A 26,098-nucleotide genomic window follows, 5' to 3' on the forward strand; every position below is an offset into this window, starting at 1 on the left:
TTAAATAGGATGCAACAGGATGATGGTGACTGTAAAATCAGACGTTTTAGACCATGAAGACTAAGAACGCGTCAACCTAGAGCCCGTTAGAAACCATTTTTTGGTTTGCTCCATTTCCAGTTTTGTTTCTTAACTTCTGGATGTCGACAAGTCAAAAGTCTCGGTCCTGATTGGTTCAAACATCCTGCTATACGTTATCAATGTTGGGAACAAACATCCACATTCATGAGGAGGTCTTAAGGCCCGACAACACCACGTCCACCGCAGATCATCAACAGCTCTGATGTTTAACTCGTCAGTACGATGATGTAAGTTATTAACATTGTTTACGTTCTTCACAAAATAAGTTTGTAAACTAAGAAAAATATGTATCGAAACAACGTAACATTAGTACGAAAAACACGTCACAAACATCAATAACGTAGCTTACAAAAAAAACTCCTGGTTGAAAGTCCTGTGTTTGTTGGACCTATCCACCTCCCCTCTATCACGCCATAAGCGGTCTTTTCAATTTTTTATTCTATGTCACTAGCTCTGAGCGTAGCATATTTATTCGGATGCATTTACGTTGCAGTTTCCAACAGTTGAATAGTGTTCACGACAACATCGTTTGTACTTAGCTCCACCCTCTCGTGTCACGAGAGACCATAAACTCATGTTTACAATGTTTACTGAGGTAATAAATCAAGTGAGAAGTAAGATCATTTTCTCATAGACTTCTATACAATCAGACTTCTTTTAGCAACCAGAGGAGTCGCCCCCTGCTGGCTATTAGAAAGAATGCAGGTTTAAGGCTCTTCAGCATTGGCTTCACTTCTCAGACCAACTGGTTACAAGTGAGGTGCCATCACAGTAAATTTCGGCCGGTCTTGTTGTCACGAGATGGAAGTAGAGTTAAAGCTGGTAATACCCCACTAAAACATTAAAAACTCAGCATGCTTATTTCCCATCTTCAAACTACCCATCTCTCACTTTTCCTTTCTTCTTCCTCCGGCTCAGTGAGGACACTTTTTGTGTCTGTGAAAGCTGATTTTTATTCCTGATCACGTCGAGTGTTCGAACAGCCAGACTGTGATCATTGTCAGCTGGTAACGCAGACTCTCTTCTCACTATAAAGGAACATTCAGTCTTTCTGAATTATGCAAGAGGATGAGTGGCAGGACATCTTCTGCATCTTTTCATCTTTTATACCAAAAGTTAGACCAAAAAAATCTACTTTTATACAGCGAAATTAAAAAACTCAATTTCCACTTACTAGCTTTTATATCCACATTCAAACTGCACTTCAAGAAATCCAGTTGCAAATTCAATTTTTGATGAGTAAATGTGCGATTTTTGAATTTTAACCAGTTAAATCTGAATTATTGATATCAAAGAAAGACTGATTTAAAGCTGAAACAACTTCCCATTAGGAGTCGGTTTCTCAGAGCCGTGTGGGCAAACAAAGCGAAGCCCTTTGAATCCGAGTCTTATTTCCAGATGATCGTAGCTGCTGTATTGTTCAGGCTGTGTGGGAGGACAGCGGCTCTGCTCGGGACAAAAACGGGAAATGATCAAAATGGTGACCCCAAGTTATTTCAGGATGAAGCCTCACGCTGCTCGAGTCGAACAAGAATTTCACCTCTCCGCAAGACAATGATGTGGAGCCAAAATCGGACCTGAACATCCTGGATCGGATCGGTGGCGGTGCTGAAGGAAACCTGAGGACGGACCTGAGGAGCCGTTACATAACTGAGCGCTCTGCAGAGAACAATGGAGGAAAGCAACTGCTCAACACAAAAGCTGCTTCTGCTCCCACTGAGTATTACCTGAAGGACCCATTCACATTTACAACAGCCAGCACAAAGATAACTAGAGACGGTGCATTTTCCATCACAGAAATATGGCGAAGAAATGTTCTGCTCACTGAGGTGTGAAAGTAGGATTGTCAGAAAGAGTCTGAACTGCAGGAAAGAGAAGGAAAAAAGGAAGGAGAGAAGGAAGGAAACATAAAGATGAAGGGATGGAGGGTAGTGGGGCGTCCTGGTGGGCGAATGGTTAAGGCAATAGTTCCCAACCTGGGGTCCGGGCCCCCAGTGCAACCAGTGTTCAACCTCCGCGTCTGAGAAGTGAATCCAATGCTGAAGTGCTTTAAACTTGCATTCTCTCTAACAGCCAGCAGGGGGCGACTCCTCTGGTTGCTAAAAGAAGTCTGATTGTATAGAAGTCTATGAGAAAATGAGCCTACTTCTCACTTGGTTTATTACCTCAGTAAACATTGTTTCAAGTATTCTTCAATACAGCATGATGTCCATTTAATAAATTATGGTCCCATTTAGAGTCAAATAGACCATAAAGCAGGGGATGCTTTAGGGCGTGGCTACCTTGTGATTGACAGGTCGCTACCACGGCGTTGTCCGGTCTGGGAGTTGTCTGTGTTTTCGTCTTACAACATTAACCTTTTACGAACTCGAGGCTTCAAAACCGATGGGTGACGCCACGGCGACTACGTCCACCTCTTACATATAGTCTTTGTTTAGGAGAAACGAAATTCAGACGGCAGCTAAATTTGTGACTTTACTCTCAGAATTTCTGAGTTTTTTTCTTGCAAATTTATGACTTTATAATCTCAGAGAAAATTCAATTTTCTTCTTGTAAATTTGCCACTTTAAGAGAATATTCGATTTCTTTTTCTCAAGTTTTTTATCGGAATATTACCCCCCTCCCTTGGCTCTGTTGCTGACGTGCTTTAAGCCTGAAGTCTTCTTTCGCTTCTGGTTGCAAAAAACCAAGAAGGGCAACAGTGAAAATGCCTTACTCAAGGCTTCACAATTGTAGTCCACAAACCAATGGGTGACGCCACGGCGACTACGTCCACTTCTTACATACAATCTTTGTTTAGGAGAAACAAAATTCAGATGGCAGCTAAATTTATTACTTAATAATCTCAGACAAAATTCAAGTTTTTTTCTTGTACATTTGTGAGATTTTTCCCTGTAAATTTGCCACTTTAATCTCAGAGAATATCAGATTTTTCAATATCAGAGTTTTTCTCTGAATATTACCCCCCTGCCCCGGCTCCGTATTATTTTCTTTTTACGTACAATGACTCTAATACGCTGTTGTAGTTTTGTCACTAACACATTGAGGTTAAGGTTATGGATAGATTGTGGTTACTGTTAATAAAACCACAATTTAGGCATTTGAACTTTGGCCTGAATCGTCCAATATGGACATAAATCTTAGGATACTGGTCTGGATGTCCATATTTAGCCATCTGTGGCTTTACATTCTTCTTTTTCTTGCTTTCAGTTCAAAGTATAATTTGACAAAATAACGCTGGTATTTTACTTTTTGTCGACATTATTTAGAGATGCAGCAGTTTCGTCTGAATAAAGCTCGATTGGGGGTTTTGTGTGATGACCACATCACGTCTTGTCGATCTCACCAAACACACTGTTTTGGCCGTGCAGAAAGGTCGATTAAAACATTTAGTGTGAGCTAATTCAACGTCTAAGATTAATGAAATCATACAGCCTGTGGGAGGTTAGGTTCTCCATTATTTTTTGCTGTAAAGGATGGGATTCATCATTTAGAAACTCCTGCGTAATTGAGCTCTTTCACAACCGTGTGTGTGTCACAGATTTATATTTGAACAGCTGTCAGAGAGTTGGCTCGCCTTTTGTCTTTACCTTCATAGAGAAGGTTAATCCATCAAGCGCATTTAATGAGCTTTTATTCCGGGCACTGATGCGTGAAACCTGAAAAACGTTTTTCCATTTCTGTGTGTTTCCTTTTCTAAAAAGAGCTCCAGGGTCGTTCAAAAGAGCTCGGTCACTTTTTCAGTGGTTAAAGCGACTCAGACGGAGGTTTCAGGGGGGATGAAGCTGCTTGTCAGATTCATGAAATACCAGAGAAAACGTTATCATGAGTTTCTATCAGGATGTTGACCTGTGGAGTTGGTCATCTTCCCCCTCGGAGCAGGAAAGGGTTTGTTTCAGAGATTTAAATGGCAGGAAGGTGATTCAGAGCCTCTGATTGGTCGATCTGAAGTGTTTTCTGAAGTGGAGAGAAAGAATCAAACAGCCCCGAGGCAGGAAGTGGACAGAGATGAGTCATTTCATACCGGCTCTGGTATTATTTCAATAAGCACAGATAGAGTTTAGTAATATTACATAAGCTGCTAATCTGTTGTTTGGGCTCCGTATTTACTGTTCTGTCAAAACAGGAGTTGATCAATGCGCTGAGAACAAACGTAGTGAACTGTGGTGATAAAGAGACGACGTGTTTTCTGGTACAGAACATCATCTGATAAAAACGTAATCTTCTGTACAAGTCGTCCAACAGGGACAGAATACACCGTTAGTACGGCAGAATGTAAAACAGTAGGGTACACCAGGGGTTTTTATTGTTGTTTTGGGCATTTTAAGTCTGTATTAGATGCTGTTGACCAGTAGAAACATTATAGGAGATGAAACAGAGAGAATCATCAGCTGAAGATGTTGCATTTTGTGATTTTAACCATGATGGCGACCCAAGATTAACATTTTTATACTAAAGATAACAATATAAAGGACATATTTTAAACAGAAGTTATACGTTATAGAAACATACACTCAATTGCCAATTTATTTAACTAAAACATTTATGGTTGTTGATTTTCTTTTGATATTCTTTTATGCTCTTTGTACAAAGCGGCAATCAAGGTTTCATTAATTAATTCATAAGTTGTGAATAGCTCCAACAAAAGGTGAATTTAGTTTAATTTGAAGACTTTTTAGAGGCCTGAAGGCGTAAAAACATCCAGATTTTCCACAAAGATAAGAGATAAATTAGGAAAAATATATAATTCTTTAGTATATGTTTTGTCTTCTTTCACTTCTTTTTTACCACTGTCAATTAATCAATTATTTAATAAATAGTAATTGAAATTGAACATAAATTGGGAGTTAAGCTTTAATGAGACAGCGTGTGACTCAAATTGTAATAAATACAGTAGGAGCCTCGTTATTCTAGAAACACTGTCTCAAAGGTGTTGACATGACTGTTTGTAGCTGACTTGTCCATGACCTCCCCCCAGTGCATGCTGGGATACTGTGCAGCCCGTTGTGACCCTGAATAGCAGTGAGTGGTGAAGGAAAAGGGATGAATGAGTCTTTAGGTCTGCTCCTCTGACATTTCAAACATGTTGCCGTCGTGTGCCGAGGATTCCTCCGCAGGGTGAGATGTTAGCGCTAAATGTCGCTGCAATTACCGGGCTTTTACTGTAGTAAATGAAAGGAAGTGATTCATGTCGGCGAGCTGCTTCTCTCGCCGTCCTGCCAGCTCTGCTTCATCACGCTCGCTTCATTTCAGCGAGCTGTGAAAATCAACTTACTGGGACTTAAAACGTGTTTGGGATGTTGACTTTTATTGTGTGTGTTAAATTTTGGAGGGTTAATTCTGCTGAGAGCAGGGAGCTGTTTTCAAAACTCGCTCCGCCGGTGTCTTCAAGGGCGCTCAGACATCTGAGACTTGAGAGGCGACCGCTCGGCAGCTATATTAATTTGCAAAAAAACGATCAAATTCTCGCAGCTCAAAGCTCACTTGAAACATCAGAGAAACACATTTACAAAAGTCAGTGAAGTAAATGGATCCAAGCAGGAACTCCACTGATTTTCCACCACAGTGTGTTTCCAGATGTTGTGGAGTTCTGCTGAAGTGGTTCCCAACCTTTTTTCCTCGAAGCCCCCCCTACTTATATCTAAGAAAAGCTGAGTACATTACCCTAAAAAAAAATGCAAATCCTCAATTTGAAGAAAGTGATGCATCGAATTTAATGAGTGGGTGTTTAGCCTTTCAAAATCAACATTTTCGTTGTGGTCAAAAACTCTCCCGCTCGCCGCACACAAAGGAAGGCCTGCACCTGTATTAATGGGGCGGTTTAGCAGCAATCTAACACCATAAATTACATTTATATAACCACACTAAACTAAATCTATTCGGCTCTAACACTATTATAGTAGGCTAAATGAAGTATCTGCATTCGCTTGGCGCTCCATCGAGATATCATCTCTTCATTTATGTGTATGAAACTGACGAGTTCTATTCATTAAAGAAAGTTTATTTTAAAAGATAAACTTTCTTTAATTTAAAAAAAATAAATATATTGCATAAAGCAGCATATTTGTCCACTCCCTTGTTGATAAGAGTATTAAATACTTGACAAATCTCCCTTTAAGGTTCAATATGAACAGATACAAAATGTGTGATTCATTTGCAATTAATCTTGATTAACTATGGACAGTTATGTGATTAATCACGATTCTATATTTTAATTGATTGACAGCCCTAGTTTTACTATAAGTAGAATTAGATTCTAGTGGTGGCTGCGTAGGATTGGTTCCTACTCTTGTGATCTAATTATTTCCAACAACTCCAGAGCGTTGCAAAGCCAAAAGTCAACTTGTTTTTATCTAAAGAAAGATTCTGCTTCAGTCCATATTTGTTGGCGTTTAGCTGAAAGGCTAAACGCCAACAAATATGGACTGAAGCAGAATCTTCAAAAAACTACATTTTCACTGCAACGGTTTGCTCTCACACTATTATAGTGAACTATTTAAGTCGTTATTAATGCATTATTATCTCGTTAACTTTGACAGCCCTAGTTTTTTGGTTTTCAATTTTAGTACAATGTAAATAAATTTATTGTATTTGACAAACAAAAGAGCGAAAAAGGACAAAAACTGAAGAAATAATTGACAGAGGATTAAAAACAAAGACACAAAAAAGAGCGTGGGGATTCAAGTTGTTTAACAATTCAGTATGAAAAGATTAACTGATGTGGGGTGTCCAAAAATAATGTAGGTCTGCAAATTACATCAGAGGAGATTTAAAGCTTACAGTCCAGAAAAGGACGCCACGAAGTATAAACCTGAGTTTCTCTAGTCTGAAGTGCTGTATGACGTATCGTAACCATAAAAATGTAACTGGGAGGTTTAGGAGACCTGCTGCGAGCTAATAACATTATAAAGGTTGTGATCTTGTAATTAGCTTCTCTAAGAGGAACAACCTCTCCTGGGACGCTGAATCATAGTGGCTTTTCTAAGCTGGTTTCATATGAAGATATCTTTTAGGAGGCGTGTACTAAAAAAACACAGGATTTATAGTTAAAGATGCTAAAACATGCAAAAACAAACAGGAGTATGGTCCTTTAGTGGATCCGTGCAGCTCAGCTCTGCAGACAAATCCCTCTCTGAAGGTGTGAGACGCCCTCCACATCTGAACCGAGTCTGAAAGCCTCTAATCAGTTAAACATTGATCTGATATTGGAACCAATCAATCAATCCACCCGATCATGGCTTCTTTATTTCTTTTTAACCACAGAGTCCCCTCATCATGAAAAAAGGAAAGACAGAGACAGAGTCAGCAGGTAGGATGGTAGTTTTAAACGGGAACTGCGAAAATTGTTCAACTGCGTTGCCATAGCAACAGCGAGCATGTAGATCAGGGGGCTTTTTTTAACACACACACACACACACACACACACACACACACACACACACACATGCACAGAGTGACAGTGCGAGGTTAGCACAGGATTCCCTGCTATTCCAGTTTCTATGACAACTCACAACTCATCCTCCTCCTCCTCCTCCTCCACCTCCTCTTCCTCCCTCTCTGTCTGTCTCTTTCATCTTCAGCTGTAATGATGGAGGCAGCCATTAAGTTCTGACTTCAGCTCGGCTCTACAGGCATCAATGGTGATCAAGTGTTAATTAGCACCAGTCAGGATTAATACACACGATAATTAAAAACATAATGTCGATTATTAGATAGCATCAGCAGCAGTGGAGGTTGTCGGGATGGGACTCAACTTTATATCTGACTTTACACCCACCTCTCCACCACCTTTATTGTTAAAACAGCTATAATCAATATGTTTATAATAACAAGTATTAAAGTATTACATACTTGACAAATCTCCCTTTAAGGTACATTTTGAACAGATAAAATATATGCGATTAATTTGCTATTAATCGTGATTAACTATGGACAATCATGCGATTAATCGTGATTAAATATTTATTTAATCATACACATATTAAATATATTTCATATGATACAAGTATCTTCACTCTAGCTTTAAAACTGAGCCCATTGCGTTAATGCGTTAAAGAAATTAGTGGCGTTAAAACAAATTTGCGTCAACGCGTTATTTTACACAACCAACAAATCCTTCGGAAAGCAGCAAACATTTTGACTTCTTCGGGTCAAGTGAATTCACTCTGTTGCCATCTGGGCGTCGCTATGTTTGAAACCGCCATTGAAAATCATTCATCCCCTCTGCATCTATTTATCTATTTATTTATTCCACATTTTGGCTCCTTGGTATATTTATTTGTTTGTATGTCGTGGTATGTTTCTGTGTTTCTCTGTGTACAAGCTGCTCGTAACTAATTGCCCTTTGGGGGATTAATAAAGTTGTTCTGAATTTGAATTAATACGTTTCATACAGTCCCTAAACGTGCCGTAAAACTGGTGTTTCTCCAGAACAATCTGACTCTTCTCTGTGTTAAGTGAAACTGTGTGCTCAGGACGAAAAACAGGATGTGATGTAACATCCTGCGGCCTTTATTATTATTATTAGTAGTACTGGAGGAGGTGGAGGTCAGATCAGAGTCGTCCCACAATCACACAGAAATAACACAGAGACGTCTTTGTGACTTGCCAGAGCAGGAACATGACAAATGTCATTAATTACATTATCCCGGCCGTGTTGCGTTTAGTTGAACACCTGAATGGAAAGCAGCCATTATTGCTGTTATTACTGACACCTTTGAAAATGCAAAATGTCTGCGGTGAGAAGAGTCTGTGGGAGGCTGTCAGATTCATGCTAATGTCCCTCTGACACAAAGTACTAATCACATCCAGCTGATAATGTTATTAAAATGCGAGGATACCTCTGTATTCAATAGATGTAACTGTTGTAGACCAAAGTTTGTTTTTAATCTTAATAAACAGTAGTAGCTGTTATGTTAATGGGCTCAAAGTAAGTGCTATAAATAAGTGGTTCCCAACCCGGGGTCCGAACCCCCCTTAGGGGAGCGCAATGTATGCTCATGTATAACTAGAATCATAATAACACACTTCCTCGGTAATTTATACAAAAGTCTGCATATAAAACTATTTAAAAAGATATATTTTTTTGCTACTTTGTAGAACTTAATATCAGACAGCCTTTTCTGATGGGGAACTAAGGCCGTTATCTATGCTCTCTTCAAAGCCACCAGACTCCATTCACAAAAACAGTAATTTTACCTCACAGAACACAGGAGTTTTTGATCTACCGCTGCTTTGATCAGTTAGTTTGTTTGTGTTATTGTGTGACTTTGGTGTTTTTAAAGGGTTAATTCAGATTCACGAAACTCTCACAATAACACAAACAAACTTACCGATCGAGGCAGCAGTAGACCAGCAACTCCTGTGTTCCCTAAGGTTAAATTACTGTTTTTGTCAATGGAGTCTGGTGGCTTTGAAGGGAGCAACATTTGACCTATAGAAACATACATTGCTGAGAACATAAAACCCTTTTAAAGGTCTCGTTAATGTGTCATATTAAGAGGATATTAAGCTGGGGAAGCATAGATATGCTCCCGTAAGCTTGTTAGCCGGACATGCAAACGATTGCAGCTCAAACGGTGTTTAATCAGTTTCTCGAACTTTTACTTTTTGTGTTTTTGAAATATATCTTCGAGTATTTCTTTGACTACAGCTCCGTTCACACCTCTTCTTCATGTGTTTAACTTGCTAGTGAACATTAGCTCTGATGCTAACAAGCAGCAGAGGCTAATTAAAACCTCCTGAATACTATTCCCACATGATGATGAACGTTTGTGTAACGAAATAAAGTCTTTAATTATTATTTATGTTACTGTGATCTGTCACCGCTGCTGCAGACTGTAATCAAAGCGCCGTGTGTGCGTGTGTGTGTGTTTCAGCCACATGCCTCTGAGTCCGGCTGCTGACACCAAACATGATCGCCCGCGGCAACAGGCGGTTACTAACGGCAACCCGACAGGCTCTGCTGTTGCCAGGGACGACGACGCGGATGACACGCCCCCTGGAAACAGCATTGTCGTCCGCATTGGCATCCCAGACCTGCAGCAGACGGTAACACACACATACATACATTATATATGCAGTATATATATATAGTCTATATATATACAGTATATATATAGCCTCAGGTAGAGGTTATATAAACTATATGAATGAATCAGCAGGACAAACCTGTGTGTCTGTCTGTCTGTCTGTCTCTTTTTCTGTCTGTCTGTCTGTCCCTCTGTCTCTGGCTCTCTCAGAAGTGTTTGCGGTTGGACCCAGAGTTACCAGTTTGGACCAGTAAGCAGAGGGTTCTGGTGACGTTGACTCAGTCTCTGTCGGATGTTTTGAACTATGGTCTCTTCCAGCCGGCGTTCAACGGCCGAGCCGGAAAGTTTCTGGACGAGGAGCGGCTGCTGAAGGAGTATCCTCTCCCTCCCATCACGCCCATCCCATACCTGGAGGTACAGTAGGTTTATATATATTTAAAAGATCAACAAATCCCATGAAAAGACCAAAAACAACAATCTGTCTCTCAACACTTTCTCACTTCCTGTCTGTGTCTCTCAGCTCCAACTCCATTGGTTCCTACGTAAAAAACACAAATATATAGTTTCATCAGTAATTTCCTCAAACAGCTGATCACTGTAGTTTTTATCAAACGAACAGGAGGAACTGGTGCATTTGTTGGGGACTATTTTCAGCGGCGGATTAATCCTCCTGTGGTGCTCTAGTGAGTATTAGTGGCAGCAGGATGATGTATTAGTGGGATTGAGTTCAAATAAACTACAGTGCACGCAGTGTTTCCCATGAATTACCAAGACTGCAGCGACCTCCCACAATTTCATAATGAACCAACATTTTTTTTAATTAGTGCTGTCAAAGTTAATGCGATAATAACACAAAGGAGCAAAGGAGGATAAATAACGCTCCACACTTAAATAACACTCCAAAACTAAATTTAGGCAAGGAAAAAACAAATATAAACATACATTTGCATAAAGCAGCATATTTGCCCACTCCCATGTTGATAATAGTATTAAATACTTGACAAATCTCCCTTTAAGATACATTTTGTACAACTTTATTCCCATAATACTACGACTTTATTCCCTAAATCTCATATTTTTTTTTTTCCTAAATGTGGTCCTAATACTCCGTCGTAGCCGCGCAACCCTGCAGCGAATCGTCGCAACGCCTGATCTGGTGTGAATGCAGACCTAATACTCGCTGTGCCCTCTCTCCCTGCGGGGAGGGACGGGGCTCCTGCGACGTCTGCGGCGATGTCGGCAACTCAGCCGACCCGTTTTGAAGCATAGACCCTGTTTTGTTTACCATGATGCTTTGTGGGTGTGACTTTGTCTTTACGATTAAATTGTTTACTAGAACATCAAGTTCTACATAGATCTCACCACCAGATTGATGCATTTAGCTTTGTGTTATTCCGGGGGAGCATCCCCCGAGGTCCACCAAACACAGAAATCCACTAAATCCTATTGTGAGTTCATGGTGATGAAGGAAGATGTCACCCGGTGACACAGTGAGGCTCACTGATGTGTTTTAATGGAGCTCTATAGCACAGAGGATGATGAGATATCAGATAAACACACTGTTTGTTTGGCTCTTTTAATGGGATTTAATGTGACATACAACTGGTATCTTTGTGTGAGCATCTTTTGTGTTCGTAAAAACTAGCAGTGACCTTTCACCTCCCTTTTTTACAGTTTCGTTATAAGAGGAGAGTTTACACCCAGAGCTACGTGGACGATAAGCAGCTGGCCAAGCTGCATACCAAGGTACTGGTCTGATGATGTCATCTATCCACATACATATGCATCAAATGAGTTTGATGAATCACTTTAAGTGTAGCTATAAGCACAAATGTTATGTTTTAAGAAGGTCTAGACAATATAAATCTTTTAAAGATGCCTTATAATCATGTATATGTACTCCCAATATCCATAATAATATAATTTCTCAAAACTTCATTCTATCTGCACTGACTTCAGAGATTATGTAGCAGAGTTTGTGCTGTTTTTTTTGTCAGATAAATGCGTAATTTAGATTTTTCTTTAGGCAAACCTGAAGCGCTTTATGGAACATGTCCACCAGAAGAATGTGGAGAAGGTTTCCAAATGGTTGGAAAAGGGCCTGGACCCCAACTTCCATGACTCAGACACCGGGGGTGAGTACTAATACACACAGTAGTACCATCTAACACTTATTATGTTTAAATTATTACAGATTAAAAAGTCTCATGGTTTGGGAAATCCTCGTTTGTCATCTTATCCAGCAATATGTCAAACACGTTTTAGCCTAGCTTAGTACAAAGACTGGCAGCAAGAGGAAACTGCCAGCATAGCGCCATTAAAACTTAAAAAATACACTTTACAGCAACTTCAAAATGTCCTAATTTCAATGCTGTTTCTTGTTTATTAAACACACTTATAGAAATAAATATTAGAAGGAAGGTTGGTGGTTTTCTGTGCTACATCTGTTATCTGTTGTGTTTTAGATTGAGAATCTGTCCACCAGCTCTGTATCTATGGAGGATGAAACCTGCCAAAAATAAAAACTGAATGAATAGATAAATTACTAAATAAATTAATAAATATGATATTAAATGTATAATGTATAATGAATAAATACATTTTAAAATAAATTTAAAATAAATGTAAAAATAAATGAATACATTTAAAAGTTAATAAAATTAATAAATAAATGACTAAATAAATAAATATGCCATTAAATGTATAACGTGTAAAAAGTAAATTAAAAAAAAACTGCAAAACTAAATAAATATATTTAAAAGTTAATGAAAATAAATAATAATAATAATAAATAAATGGGAAAATTAAATTGAAGACTAGATAGAAAGGTAAATAAATAAATTAGCAAATAAAAGCAGAAATATCAATTTATATCACATTTTTATCAAATACACTTGTCTAAAAAGAGACATTATCTAAAACTCCTCCTCGGGTAATTAAACTTCCTCATCCCTAGAAACAACACTGAAGACGTGACCTCGCTCTTATGTCGGACCAGTAAAAATTGATTTGTTGTGGTGGTTTTGTGTCTCAGAGTGTCCTCTGACCCTGGCGGTCCAGCTGGAGGAGAGCGGCGACTTGATTAAAGTCCTTCGCAGTGGAGGAGCTCACCTGGACTTCAGGACCAGAGACGGTATCACCGCTCTGCACCGAGCCGTCCTCTGCAGGAACAGCGCCTCTCTCACTGTAAGAAAACATCACTCACCTTTATTGAGACGTTCACTGAGTTTGTCTCATCGTTACTGTTATACAAGTTTGAGCAACTGTTGCTTGTTACTTGAGTATTTCTATTTTTTGCAACTTCATATCCATTCCGTATCCGTCAACCAAAATAAACCGCAGCGAGACGAAATGACGAAGTAGAAAACGTTGGAGGGTCTGCGTGGATACGACCTGCACCCTGCCATTTTAAATCCAAAGTGGTAAACACTACACATTCAGTAAAGTATGGAAACACTTTGTGTTTCACACATTGCAGGAAAAGCAGAGCTAGACATCACGGCTAAAGCTGCATGCTAACTCTGTCACGGACAGGAAACGTTATCGTATCGCGGTAACGTGCGGTCGAGCCTCCGTGGTCAAGTGGGCCGACGCTACAACTGTAAAGCACCCATATACTGACATTTATGTTAAATACATTCAAACGGCCCCGATGGAGCTGACCATGGATGTATAAAGAGAACGGAGCTGACGAGAGAGCTAGCGACCACCTTGGAGAAGTTAGAGGAAGTATACACGTGTGACTACGTTCGCTTTTCAAAATAAGGGAACTGTATATACAAAATGCATATATGGAAATAAGATTGATCGGATTATATTCACCAGAAGTATAAAAACATTACATGTCCCTTATAAATTAAAAAGAAAATACCACTAACTTGCAAGGGAGAAATCTTTATTCTTTGATTTTTGGTCTGACAATGATTGATATATTTGACTTAAGGACATCTCTAACTACATACATGCTGAAAATCAAACATTTTTAATGGATTGATTTAGATATTTTCCAAAGTAAAAGTCCCTAGAAGTGTATGATTCAACTTTTTCTCATGGTCTAGTGTTAAAAAAGGAGCAAAAAAATAAATTGTAATATCGAATCACAATACTTAAATAGTCACAATACATATCAGATCAGGAGATAAGTGTATCATCCCAGCCCTAGTAGCAACTGTGCAGAATAATTGCTTTAAACACAACGAATAGACATGCAAAAAAGAAGCTGTGCAGCAATCAAACATTGATTTAAAATCCAAATGTCAGCGTTATGAAGCTTCGACCTATTCGGTACAGCCCCAGAATTAATATGTATATGGTCTGTAATGTTACAATTACTGCAAATTAATCAACACTGTTCTGGTCCTCAGACTCTGCTGGACCTCGGAGCATCCCCGGACTACAAGGACAGCAGGGGTCTGACTCCTCTCTATCACTCAGCCATGGTGGGCGGCGCCCCCTACTGCTGCGAGCTGCTACTGCAGGACCACGCCACCATCGGTACGGCAGCTCACAGGGGTCAATCCAGCTGTTGTCTGTGTCCCTCTATGACCACTTTTATTATTTATTCATTTTGTTTGTGTCTTTTGTGTGCAGGGATGACTGATGAGAACGGGTGGCAGGAAATCCACCAGGTGACACACACACCTACACACACACCTACTCTCACACACACACACACATACACAATCAATTAAATTACTTTCCCTGTGCAATTATGATTTTGTGTGTGTGTGGGCGCATTTGTGTGTGAGTTCAGGCATGTCGCTATGGTAACGTGCAGCACTTGGAACACCTGCTGTTCTACGGCGCTGACATGAGTTCCCAGAATGCATCGGGAAACTCCGCACTGCACCTCTGTGCTCTCTACAACCAGGTAACACACAACAAACACTCGAGTTTTAACCATAAAAGAGATATTTTTCAGTCCTGTTATTGTGTTTTTATTTAGATGTTTGTTTTGAAGTTAATGTAATTAATGCTGCTGGTTTTGCAGGACAGCTGTGCCAGAGTGCTGCTGTTCAGAGGAGCAAATAAGGACATCAAAAACTACAACAACCAGACTGCCTTTCAGGTAAAATAAAAACAAAACTACATCCTGCCACAAACAGGAAGTCAGAACGTATTGAGAGATGCAATAGCACATAGTAGAATAAATCCAGACTTATCCTTTAATGGTAATATATAAAAACTCAATGTCTGATCCAGCTGTTGTTGTTATGATGATGCATGAACTCTCCCCGTGTGTGTAGGTGGCGATAATTGCTGGGAACTTTGAGCTCGCAGAAATCATAAAAATTCACAAAACCTCCGACGTTGGTGAGTTGGCTGAGGGTGTAAACTAGGGCTGTCAATCCATTACGCAATTAATCACACATTTTTTATCTGTTCAAAAGTCAACATTTAACATTTTAAATTTTGAGCATTTTTTTAACCTCCTTCGCTATAAGCTAGTATGACATGGTCTAGTTTCATATGATACCAGTATCTTCACTGCTTTAAAACTTAAACTAAAGCTTTAAAACTGAGCCCACTACAACTTCCAGAACATATATTGCATTAAAGAAATTAGTGGCGTTAAAACAAATTTGTGTTAACACGTAATTATTGCGTTAACTTTGACAGCCCTGGTGTAAACACATTTAAGTGTATGTGTGTGTTAGAGCACACGTTACAGTAGCTGGTGTAGTTAACTGTGTATGTGTGTGTTTGTGTTTGTGTGTGTGTTTATATCTTTATATGTGCCCAAGTAGTTCCCTTCAGAGAAACTCCATCCTACACAAAGCGCCGCAGAGGCCTGACCAGGTCGCCGGCTGGAAATGGTCTGTCTTCTCCGCGCTCTCTGATTCGCTCAGCGAGCGACAACGTTCTGGAAAGCCCCGCCTCCTCTCCTGGTCCCTCCCTCCAAAGCCTGGAAACGCACCACGACACGCACACGCATTCGCTACGACGACACACGCGCCGGCTCAGGTACGCACACACATACACATATGCTTGTGTAGTTAGAATATGTACTGGTGTAGTTAGCCTCAGTACTGGTGTAGTTAGCATCAATACTGGTGTAGTTAACATTAGTATTGGTGTAGTTTACATTAGTATTGGTATAGTTGTCATCAGTACTGGAGTGGTTGTCATCAGTACTGATGTAGTTGTCATCAGTACTGGAGTAGTTGTCATTGGTACAGTATTGGTGTAGTTGGCATCAGTATTGGTGTAGTTTACATTAGTATTGGAGTAGTTGTCATTAGTACTGGAGTAGTTGTCATCAGTACTGGAGTAGTTGTCATCAGTACTGATGTAGTTGTCATCAGTACTGGAGTAGTTGTCATCGGTACAGTATTGGTGTAGTTGGCATCAGTACTGGAGTAGTTGTCATCAGTACTGGAGTAGTTGTCATCGGTACAGTATTGGTGTAGTTAGCATCAGTATTGGTGTAGTTTACGTTAGTATTGGTGTATAGTTGTCATCAGTACTGATGTAGTTGGAGTAGTTGTCATTAGTATTGGTGTAGTTGTCATCAGTACTGGTGTAGTTGTCATCAGTACTGGTGTAGTTGTCATCTGTACAGTATTGGTGTAGTGAGCATCAGTATTGGTGTAGTTTACGTTAGTATTGGTGTAAAGTCGTCATCAGTACTGATGTAGTTGCCATCAGTACTGGAGTAGTTGTCATCTGTAGTGGTGTAGTTGTCATTAGTACTGGTGTAGTTAGCATCAGTACTGGTGTAGTTGGCATCAGTACTGGTTAAGACGTGGTTTAAACTGTGCGTATCTGTAACCTGTATCTGTATCTCTGCCTGCAGCCCGAGCGCTGGGGGTCATGTGGAGACCAGCCCCCCCGCCTCTCCTCCCCTAACCCCCCAGTTGAGGAAGAGGAGGCTGTACAGCGCCGTACCAGGACGCACCTTCATCGCCACCCGGTCCCACGTCCCCCAGGGGGTCGGAGAGATCCAGCTGCACCGAGGAGAGAGGGTCAAAGGTCAGACTGTAGTTCTGTGCACAGTGACGACAGTAGTACTATGGTGTATACCTGCAGTAGTAATACTCTGTGTGTTGTGGATGTACAGTTCTGTCTATAGGTGAAGGAGGATTCTGGGAAGGAACTGTTAAAGGAAGAACTGGTTGGTTTCCTGCCGACTGTGTTGAAGAAGTCCAGATGAGACAATACGACCCACGACTGGGTAAATGTTAATACATATTATTTAAATAATAATTTTTTATAACTGCACCCTTTACTTATATATATATATTTATTTAAGACTGGGTGTAAAATTTATTATATGTCATATATTTGTAATATTGTGGTAAACTCTATTCTTTATACTACATATATGTACTGTACTATATGATGTATGTCCATGTATGTTTCAGAGACGAGGGAGGACCGCACTAAGAGACTGTTCAGACATTATACTGTAGGATCCTATGACAACTACACCTCCTACAGGTAAAACACCATCATTACACCTCCTGCATGTACTCCTACTACACCTCCTAGTTTATTTAATGGCTTAAATATCACAATACAAACATATACAATAACTTTACAGTCCAATAAGATGCATGCTAAATATCATTCGAGAAGGCTGCTTTAAATATTATAATAAGTAACTAAGATGAATTAAATAATATTTTCTTCTCTTGATGTTGCCAAGATGATATTCATTAGCATTAAAACATGAGGTCATTTTAGGAAAGCTTCTGTTAATACTACACCAAATACATGTAAAACATGACATATTATAACGTTTAATCAGAATCAGCTTTATTGGCAAAATATGTGAACATATACAAACGATTTGACTCCTGTTTTAAATTAAATATTTACATACAAGTCAAATGTTTTGGTAGATTGAAAACAAATACAACACTTCTAATAAATACAACTTTTAATGTAATTAATTTAATTTATTTAACAGTTTATTCATCATTTTAATGAAATATAATTATCAATCGTCCTACTAATGAATATTGTATATATAATGCACAGAAAAAAATTACAATTACATAATTAATTGATATGTTACCAACAAAATATAATGTTTATATACAAGTCAGATGTGTCTGTAGATTGTAAACAAATACAATACTTTTAATGAATAAAACTTTTTATTTAATTAATTTATTAAACCTAATTTATTCATCACATATAATAAATATTGTATATATAATGTACAGAAAAAAAATTACAATTACATAATTAATTGATATACTAACAACAATGACCAACAAAATATTTATTAATAATAATAAAATGTTTTCATACATATCAAATGCTTCTGTAGATTGTAAACAAATATAATACTTTTAATTAATAAAACTTTAATTCAATTAATACATTTATTCATCTTAATGAAATTAAATTATCAATCGTCACATCTAATGAATATTGTATATATACAGAAAAAAAATCTGAAAATTACAATTACATAATTAATTGATATGTTAACAAAAATCTCATATATACATTCACACGTACAACACATACTGTATATAGTACAACTTTATTAAAAAAGTTAGGTTTTTTTTTTTACATTGACGATAATTTAAGGGAAGTACAATTACATTTCAGTATCTGCAGTGAGCTTTCTAATTCACTCCACACTATGCATTTACTCTACAATTTATTAAACTACTAAAAAGACCTGAAAATATTGTGACACATTTCTGTTATTTTCTGTTAGTGACTATGTGATCGAGGAGAAGACGGCCGTGCTGCAGAAGAGAGAGAGCGAGGGATTCGGCTTCGTCCTCAGAGGAGCTAAAGGTAGAAACAGCAGGATGGGTGGATGGAGGAGCTGCGGGTGTTTGGAGGTGTTGGGAAAGAAAAAGACATATTTCAAAAAGAGTTAAGTCTTCAGAGGGAGAGGGGAGAGTAAGGAGGTGAGAGTAGGGAACTGTAAGGAGGGAGGTGACAGTAGGGAGCTGTGAGGAGGGAGGTGAGAGTAGGGAGCTTTGAGGAGAGAGGTGGAGGGTGAGAGTGGGGAGCTTTGAGGAGGGAGGTGAGAATAGGGAGCTGTGAGGAGGGAGGTAATTTGTAGGGAGGTGAGTGTAGGGAGCTGTGAGGAGGGACGAGAGAGATGGGAGGTTAGAGGAGGGAGCTGTGAGGAGGAGGTGAGAATAGGGAGCTGTAAGGAGGGAGGTGAGAGCTGTAAGGAGAGAGGTGAGAGGAGGGAGCTGTGAGGTGAGAGAAAGGAGCTTTGAGGAGAGAGGTGGAAGGTGAGAGGAGGGAACTGTAAGGAGAAAGGAGGGAGGTGAGAGGAGGGAGCTGTAAGGAGAAAGGTGAGAGTTGGGAGCTGTGAGGTGAGAAGAGAGGTGGAAGGTGAGAGGAGGGAGCTTTAAGGAGGGAGGTGAGAGGAGGGAGCTGTAAGGAGAAAGGTGAGAGTTGGGAGCTGTGAGGTGAGAAGAGAGGTGGAAGGTGAGAGTAGGGAGCTGTAAGGAGAGAGGAGGGAGCTGTGACATGAGAGGAGGGAGCTGTAAGGAGAGAGCACGAGGTGAGAGTAGGGAGCTGTGAGGTGAGAGGAGGGAGATGAGAGGAGGGAGGTGAGAGTAGGGAGGTGTGAGAGGAGGGAGCTGTAAGGAGAGAGGTGGGAGGTGAGAGTAGGGAGCTGTGAGGTGAGAGGAGGGAGCTGTGAGGTGAGAGGAGGGAGGTGAGAGGAGGGAGGTGAGAGTAGGGAGCTGTAAGGAGAGAGTAGGGAGCTGTAAGGTGAGAGGAGGGAGGTGAGAGTAGGGAGGTGTGAGAGGAGGGAGCTGTAAGGAGAGAGGTGGGAGGTGAGAGTAGGGAGCTGTGAGGAGAGAGTAGGGAGCTGTGAGAGGAGGGAGCTGTGAGGTGAGAGAAAGGAGCTTTGAGGAGAGAGGTGGAAGGTGAGAGGAGGGAACTGTAAGGAGAAAGGAGGTGAGAGGAGGGAGCTGTAAGGAGAAAGGTGAGAGTTGGGAGCTGTGAGGTGAGAAGAGAGAGGTGGAAGGTGAGAGGAGGGAGCTTTAAGGAGGGAGGTGAGAGTTGGGAGCTGTGAGGTGAGAAGAGAGGTGGAAGGTGAGAGTAGGGAGCTGTAAGGAGAGAGGAGGGAGCTGTGACATGAGAGGAGGGAGCTGTGACATGAGAGGAGGGAGCTGTAAGGAGAGAGCACGAGGTGAGAGTAGGGAGCTGTGAGGTGAGAGGAGGGAGATGAGAGGAGGGAGGTGAGAGTAGGGAGGTGTGAGAGGAGGGAGCTGTAAGGAGAGAGGTGGGAGGTGAGAGTAGGGAGCTGTGAGGTGAGAGGAGGGAGCTGTGAGGTGAGAGGAGGGAGATGAGGGAGGTGAGAGTAGGGAGCTGTAAGGAGAGAGTAGGGAGCTGTGAGAGGAGGGAGCTGTAAGGAGAGAGGTGAGAGTAGGGAGCTGTGAGGTGAGAGGAGGGAGCTGTAAGGAGAGAGATGGAAGGTGAGAGTAGGGAGCTGTGAGGTGAGAGGAGGGAGGTGTAAGGAGGAAGGAGGGAGGAGACATTTTCAGACAATTTAAAATCATGTTGCAGTAAAAACAGTTCAGTTTGTTCTATAAAAATGTCTTCACCTCCTCATCTTCTCTCTCCAGCTGAGACGCCCATCGAGGAGTTCGCCCCCACCCCGGCGTTCCCCGCCCTCCAGTACCTGGAGTCAGTGGACCAGGGGGGCGTGGCCTGGAGGGCGGGGCTACGGACCGGAGACTTCCTGATAGAGGTACACACCTGTCCTCTAACGTGTGGCATCGTTAAATCTCTGCTATTAAACGCTCTGTGACGTACCTGTCTGTCCTGGTCCAGGTGAACGGTGCTGACGTGGTGAAGGTGGGTCACCGGCAGGTCGTCTCTCTGATCCGACAGGGAGGAAGTCGACTACTGATGAAGGTCGTCTCTGTTTCCAGGAAATCTGAATCCAACCTGATCAGGAAGAAAGGTACACCTGAGTGTTTCATTTACTCATCATTCGTTTGTAATAAATTCATTCACCTGTTTCTTTGAGTCTTGTCATTTATTTTATTTGTTTACATTGATGCCTGTGATTTATAAACAGGCATGTTAATCATAAATCTATGTGGTTAGCTTTAGGCAACAAAACTACGTGACTAGGTATAGGAAACAAAACTACTTGGTTAGGTTTAGGCAACACAAATTTGTGGTTATGTTTAGGCAAGAAGAATATTTGGTTAGGTTTAGGCAACAAAACTACTTGGTTACGTTTAGACAACAAACTATGTGGTTAAGTTTAGGCAACAAAACTATGGAGTTATGTTTAGGCAAGAAGAATATTTGGTTAGGTTTAGGCAACAAAACTACTTGGTTAAGTTTAGGCAATAAAATATGTGGTTAAGTATAGGCAACAAAACTATGTGGTTAAGTATAGGCAACAAAACTACTTGGTTACGTTAAGCCAACAAAACTACTTGGTTACGTTTAGGCAACAAAACTGTGGTTATGGTTAGGCAACAAGAATATGTGGTTAGGTTTAGGCAACAAAACGACTTGGTTGCGTTCAGGCAACAAAACTACGTGGTTAGGTTTAGGCAACAAAACTACGTGGTTAGGTTTAGGAAAAGATCATGGTTTGGGTTCAAATAAGGCCATTTTTTACACAGTGTGTGTTTTCTGTTAACTCACTAACCTTGATCTTGTGGTTGGTTTTTATCTTGTAGCTCCGCCCCCTCCAAAACGAGCCCCCAGCACCTCGCTGACACTTCGATCCAAGTCCATGACGGCTGACCTGGAGGACATAGGTAAAACAAACAAACACACTCACACACAGTGCAGAGTTGAGAGTCAAACTGTAGGAGTGTGTGTTGTTGACCTTTGTTCTGTCTGCAGCCAGGAGGAGACGCTTCGGTGAGTCACATGGATCTGATGGTGTCCTGGTTGTTGTTGTGGCTTTTTGTTAATGTGATACTGTTGTGATGTTACACTCTCATGGCATGATGATGCAGTGATGTCATGGTGTGTCAGTGATGTAACAGCCAGGGCCATAGCTGACACATATAGTATTGTACAGTATATTATTATATAGTAGTAGTATATAGCAGTATTCTGATACCTCAGTAAAACTACTAATACCACACTGTAAAAATATACATAAATATAGTAAACCAACATTGAAAATGTTCCTTCATTAAAAGTATGTCCGTGTAATCAGTGAAATGTAGTTAAATTGAGTGTTTTATTTACTTATTTGAGTCTAGTGTCATTTATTTCATTTGGTTTAGGCAACAAAACTACGCGGTTACATTTAGGCAACAATCGTACGCGTTTAGGTTTAAGCAACAAAAGTATGCGGTTACGTTTAGGAAACAAAACTACGCGGTTAGGTTTAGGCAACAAAACTACGTGTTTAGGTAACAAAACTATGCGGTTAGGTTTAGGCAATAAAAGTACGTGTTTACGTTAAGGCAACAAAACTACGCGGATACATATAGGCAACAAAACTAAGTGATTAGGTTTAGGCAACAAAACTACGTGTTTAGGTAACAAAATTAAGCGGTTAGGTTTAGGCAACAAAACTACGCGGTTAGATGTAGGCAATAAAACTGTGTGGTTAGGTTTAGGCAACAAAACTACGTGTTAAGGTAACAAAACTAAGCGGTTAGGTTTAGGCAACAAAACTACGCGGTTAGATGTAGGCAATAAAACTATGTGTTTAGGTGACAAAACTATGCGGTTAGGTTTAGGCAACAAAACTACGTGATTAGGTTTAGGCAACAAAACTACGTGTTAAGGTAACAAAACTAAGCGGTTAGGTTTAGGCAACAAAACTACGCGGTTAGATGTAGGCAATAAAACTATGTGGTTAGGTTTAGGCAACAAAACTACGTGTTTAGGTAACAAAACTAAGCGGTTAGGTTTGGGCAACAAAACTACGCGGTTAGATGTAGGCAATAAAACTATGTGGTTAGGTTTAGGCAACAAAACTACATGTTTAGGTAATAAAACTAAGCGGTTAGGTTTGGGCAACAAAACTACGCGGTTAGATGTAGGCAATAAAACTGTGGTTAGGTTTAGGCAACAAAACTATGCGGTTACGTTAAGTCAACAAAACTACACGGATACATACAGGCAACAAAACTACGTGATTATGTTTAGGCAACAAAACTACGTGTTTAGGTAACAAAACTACGCGGTTAGGTTTAGGCAACAAAACTGCAGTTAGATGTAGGCAATAAAACTACGCGGTTATGTTTAGACAACTTTGGCTATTTTTGATTGACTTTTGGTGAGTTTGGTTTGTCAAAGTTTCTTAGGTTGGATTCTTCTGGGGGAATTTTGACTCATTTAAATTTTACATTTATTTTAAAAGGGACAAAAAACAATCTCAAACATGAAAATATAAGATTTGTACCAGATTTAACCCCTCGTTACTTTCCATCTGCAGTTAAAAAAATACCTCAGTATTTTTAAAGTCTTGGCTACGGCCCTGGCAACTTGTGTTGTTGTCGTGTCTTGATGACATAATTCTGTGCTTCATTGTTTTTGTTTGTCTGTTTATCTTGTTTTTTTTTATCGCGTCTCCTCTCTCCAGACAAACTGGATGAGATGTTGGCCGGGGGTCAACCGGAAGTTGTTCTACGGGGCCGACCGACAGACGACTTCAGAGCGGCGACGGTGAAACAGAGACCGACCAGCCGGCGAATCACACAGGCTGAGATTAACGTAAGACTACTAGAGATATTACCACGTCTTATACTAACATAAGACATGCATTATCCTAACATAAGACAGTACTGAGTTCAGCTATTATGAAGAGGATTCGTCTTTTCATTAAAAATCCTCAGTTTAGAAAAGCAGGAAAAATCACAAAATGTGTGTTTGTGTCTGCAGTCGTTGTTTGAGCGTCAGGGTCTGGTGCCCCCCTCAGCTCCGGAGAAAAGCACCATGGCTTTACCCCGAGGAATGTCCAGAACCAAGAGCTTCGGTGAGACACTCAGAGTATTTTATATACATAATTATTATAATAGACAGAGATGGAGGAACTACTCTACTAGCAATAACACAGTGTAAAAATACTGTTACAAGTAAAAGTCCTGCATTCAAAATCTTAATTAAATAAAATTACAAATTAATTCTTATGGTTGAAATGACTTTTTTTTTAACTTACTAGATAAAGAACATTATAAGAAGATGTTTAAATCCTATGCCTTTGTTATGCCACAAAATTACAAAACCAGACAAATTTATATAATACTTTATATTTTACTGCAGTCTGTGCAATTGTAATAAAATATAATATTTGTAATGTTCACAAAAATAATATAAATACTATCTAATAATTAGAGCTGAAACAATTAGTTGATTTGTAAATGGATTTGTTCATTTTGTAATTTATGTTACATCGATTTTATCTTATTTATATTTCAGAGTATATTTTGGTTTTATGTCCTTTTATTTTAACATTTCCATGGTTACCGTGGCAGGCACACCTGACGACGACAGGATCTCGGCTCTGATCAATGAAAGTCGGTTTCCACGGAGCTCCTCACTGACGGACAGCTTCATCCCTCCTCCTCCTCAGATGGCTCCACCCCCTCCTCCCTCCGCCTCCTCCTCCACCTCCTCGCTCTTCCTCCTCGACTCCGGTCCTCCTCCCTCCTTCCTCCCCCCTCCTCCCCCGGCTAGAGGGGAGGGGCTAACCCGCTCCAGCTTCAAGCCGGGGGCGGAGCCGCGGCTCCAGGAGCTCTGCGATTCGCCGACGAGGAGCCACGCCCACGCCGAGCGGCAGAGGAAGGCGAGGTCGATGATCATCCTGCAAGACACGCCGCCGCAGCAGCAGCAACCTGACGCACACGCCGCGGCCACGCACGCGCTGCACACCGCCACGCACACCGCCACGCACACGCTTCACACCGCCACGCACACCTCCACGCTGTCTCTCCACAGCCCCTCCAGCCCTGCCCTCGGTCACTCACCGCTGTCACGCCGACGGGGACGAGCAATAGAAAACCCTTATGCTAACGTGGGACAGCAGGCTCCGCCCTCCAAGCCGCAGAGGAGGAAGTCACCTTTGCTGAAGCAACTTCCTGTAGAGGAGCAGGGTCAGAATCGTTCTCACCTGTTGTCTTTCTGATTTCTATCGAGTTATATTTGTGTCTAATTTCCTGATGCATGATGGGAAGTTTTGAGCACATACATTTGGGGCTGTACCAAATCTCGAATAATCAAAGCTTCATTCATAACATCGACATTCGAGTGTTGCTTAGCTTTTTTTCTGCATGTCTATTCGTTGAGTTTAAATTAAATTTAAATTAATTATAAAAATTATCTATACAAAATAAAACTCAGTCAGAATGTCCCGTTACCTGCTCATGAGTGAGACACAAATACAAAGCCGTAGATATAATGTCCCTCCTACAGTACCAGTCTGACTCTTTTCTTCTTCTAGGAATCAAAGATCTGGATTTGTTGAAAGTAGACGGCGGACCCAGCAGCCCCAGCAGAGCGGAGCTGTACCAGCAGCAGGTTCTTTCAGAGCGCTCTCGGGTTCAGGGTCGCAGGTCGTCTCTCTTCCTGTCTGTGGAGGGCGCCGGCTCAGAAAACCAGGTGCCGCCCCTCCTGACTCTGAGCCATTCGATGGACGACCTCGGCGAGCTTCCACCTCCAGCTCCGGTCCTGTCGCCCTCACCAACGCCTCACACCTTCCTCCACCCGCTGACGGGGAAACCTTTAGGTCAGTCTGGCTGCAGAGTCTGGATGCATTCTGTACTATTGATGTTTAGGTTGTAGCGGGCTCAGTTTGCAAAGAGGTAATCCAAAAGTAACAAAGTAATCAAATTAGATTACTTTTCTATTGTGATACTTAGATTAGGTTACTGATTACATTTTGAACAGGTAATTAACAATTGTATCGCATTTGATTTTAAATTTATTTTATTTTTTAATATGTAAAATTTAAAACTTAAATTAACTTTAAAAATTATTTTTTTTACTTTTTTAAAATTAAATTTTTATATTTAAATTTGTAAATTTAAATTTAAATTTTTGATTAAAATTTTGATTTTAATTTT

At 40.5% G+C, this 26,098-nt stretch overlaps 1 protein-coding gene and 1 long non-coding RNA gene across 10 annotated transcripts in view; one reads left to right on the forward strand and one right to left on the reverse strand.

The window, feature by feature from the left end:
- Window positions 1-26,098, forward strand: part of shank3b (SH3 and multiple ankyrin repeat domains 3b) — a 38,594-nt gene that overhangs the window by 7,232 nt on the left and 5,264 nt on the right. For 4 of the 9 annotated variants that reach the window (XM_037760644.1, XM_037760648.1, XM_037760650.1 and 1 more), the window contains exons 3-25: window positions 9,960-10,131; window positions 10,323-10,526; window positions 11,787-11,858; window positions 12,139-12,247; window positions 13,147-13,298; window positions 14,477-14,606; window positions 14,703-14,740; window positions 14,866-14,982; window positions 15,103-15,180; window positions 15,359-15,425; window positions 15,857-16,076; window positions 16,909-17,084; window positions 17,173-17,286; window positions 17,477-17,552; window positions 18,790-18,872; window positions 20,672-20,796; window positions 20,880-21,012; window positions 21,749-21,829; window positions 21,918-21,935; window positions 23,620-23,750; window positions 23,919-24,012; window positions 24,512-25,129; window positions 25,477-25,761. In XM_037760644.1, coding sequence (XP_037616572.1) covers window positions 9,964-10,131; window positions 10,323-10,526; window positions 11,787-11,858; window positions 12,139-12,247; window positions 13,147-13,298; window positions 14,477-14,606; window positions 14,703-14,740; window positions 14,866-14,982; window positions 15,103-15,180; window positions 15,359-15,425; window positions 15,857-16,076; window positions 16,909-17,084; window positions 17,173-17,286; window positions 17,477-17,552; window positions 18,790-18,872; window positions 20,672-20,796; window positions 20,880-21,012; window positions 21,749-21,829; window positions 21,918-21,935; window positions 23,620-23,750; window positions 23,919-24,012; window positions 24,512-25,129; window positions 25,477-25,761 — 3,289 coding nt within the window. In that variant the 5' untranslated portion in view covers window positions 9,960-9,963. The remainder of the gene's footprint in view (window positions 1-9,959; window positions 10,132-10,322; window positions 10,527-11,786; window positions 11,859-12,138; window positions 12,248-13,146; window positions 13,299-14,476; window positions 14,607-14,702; window positions 14,741-14,865; window positions 14,983-15,102; window positions 15,181-15,358; window positions 15,426-15,856; window positions 16,077-16,908; window positions 17,085-17,172; window positions 17,287-17,476; window positions 17,553-18,789; window positions 18,873-20,671; window positions 20,797-20,879; window positions 21,013-21,748; window positions 21,830-21,917; window positions 21,936-23,619; window positions 23,751-23,918; window positions 24,013-24,511; window positions 25,130-25,476; window positions 25,762-26,098) is intronic. The other 5 variants (XM_037760646.1, XM_037760652.1, XM_037760649.1 and 2 more) reach the window with 4 other exon arrangements.
- LOC119482796 lies at window positions 18,582-25,539 on the reverse strand. The gene is made up of 4 exons (XR_005205545.1): window positions 25,394-25,539; window positions 21,718-21,816; window positions 20,862-20,996; window positions 18,582-18,903 (listed from the first exon to the last, which is right to left on the reverse strand). It is a non-coding gene; the product is annotated as an uncharacterized LOC119482796 (long non-coding RNA).

The sequence above is a fragment of the Sebastes umbrosus genome, chromosome 23 (assembly GCF_015220745.1).
Source record: "Sebastes umbrosus isolate fSebUmb1 chromosome 23, fSebUmb1.pri, whole genome shotgun sequence".
Classification (NCBI taxonomy): domain Eukaryota; kingdom Metazoa; phylum Chordata; class Actinopteri; order Perciformes; family Sebastidae; genus Sebastes; species Sebastes umbrosus.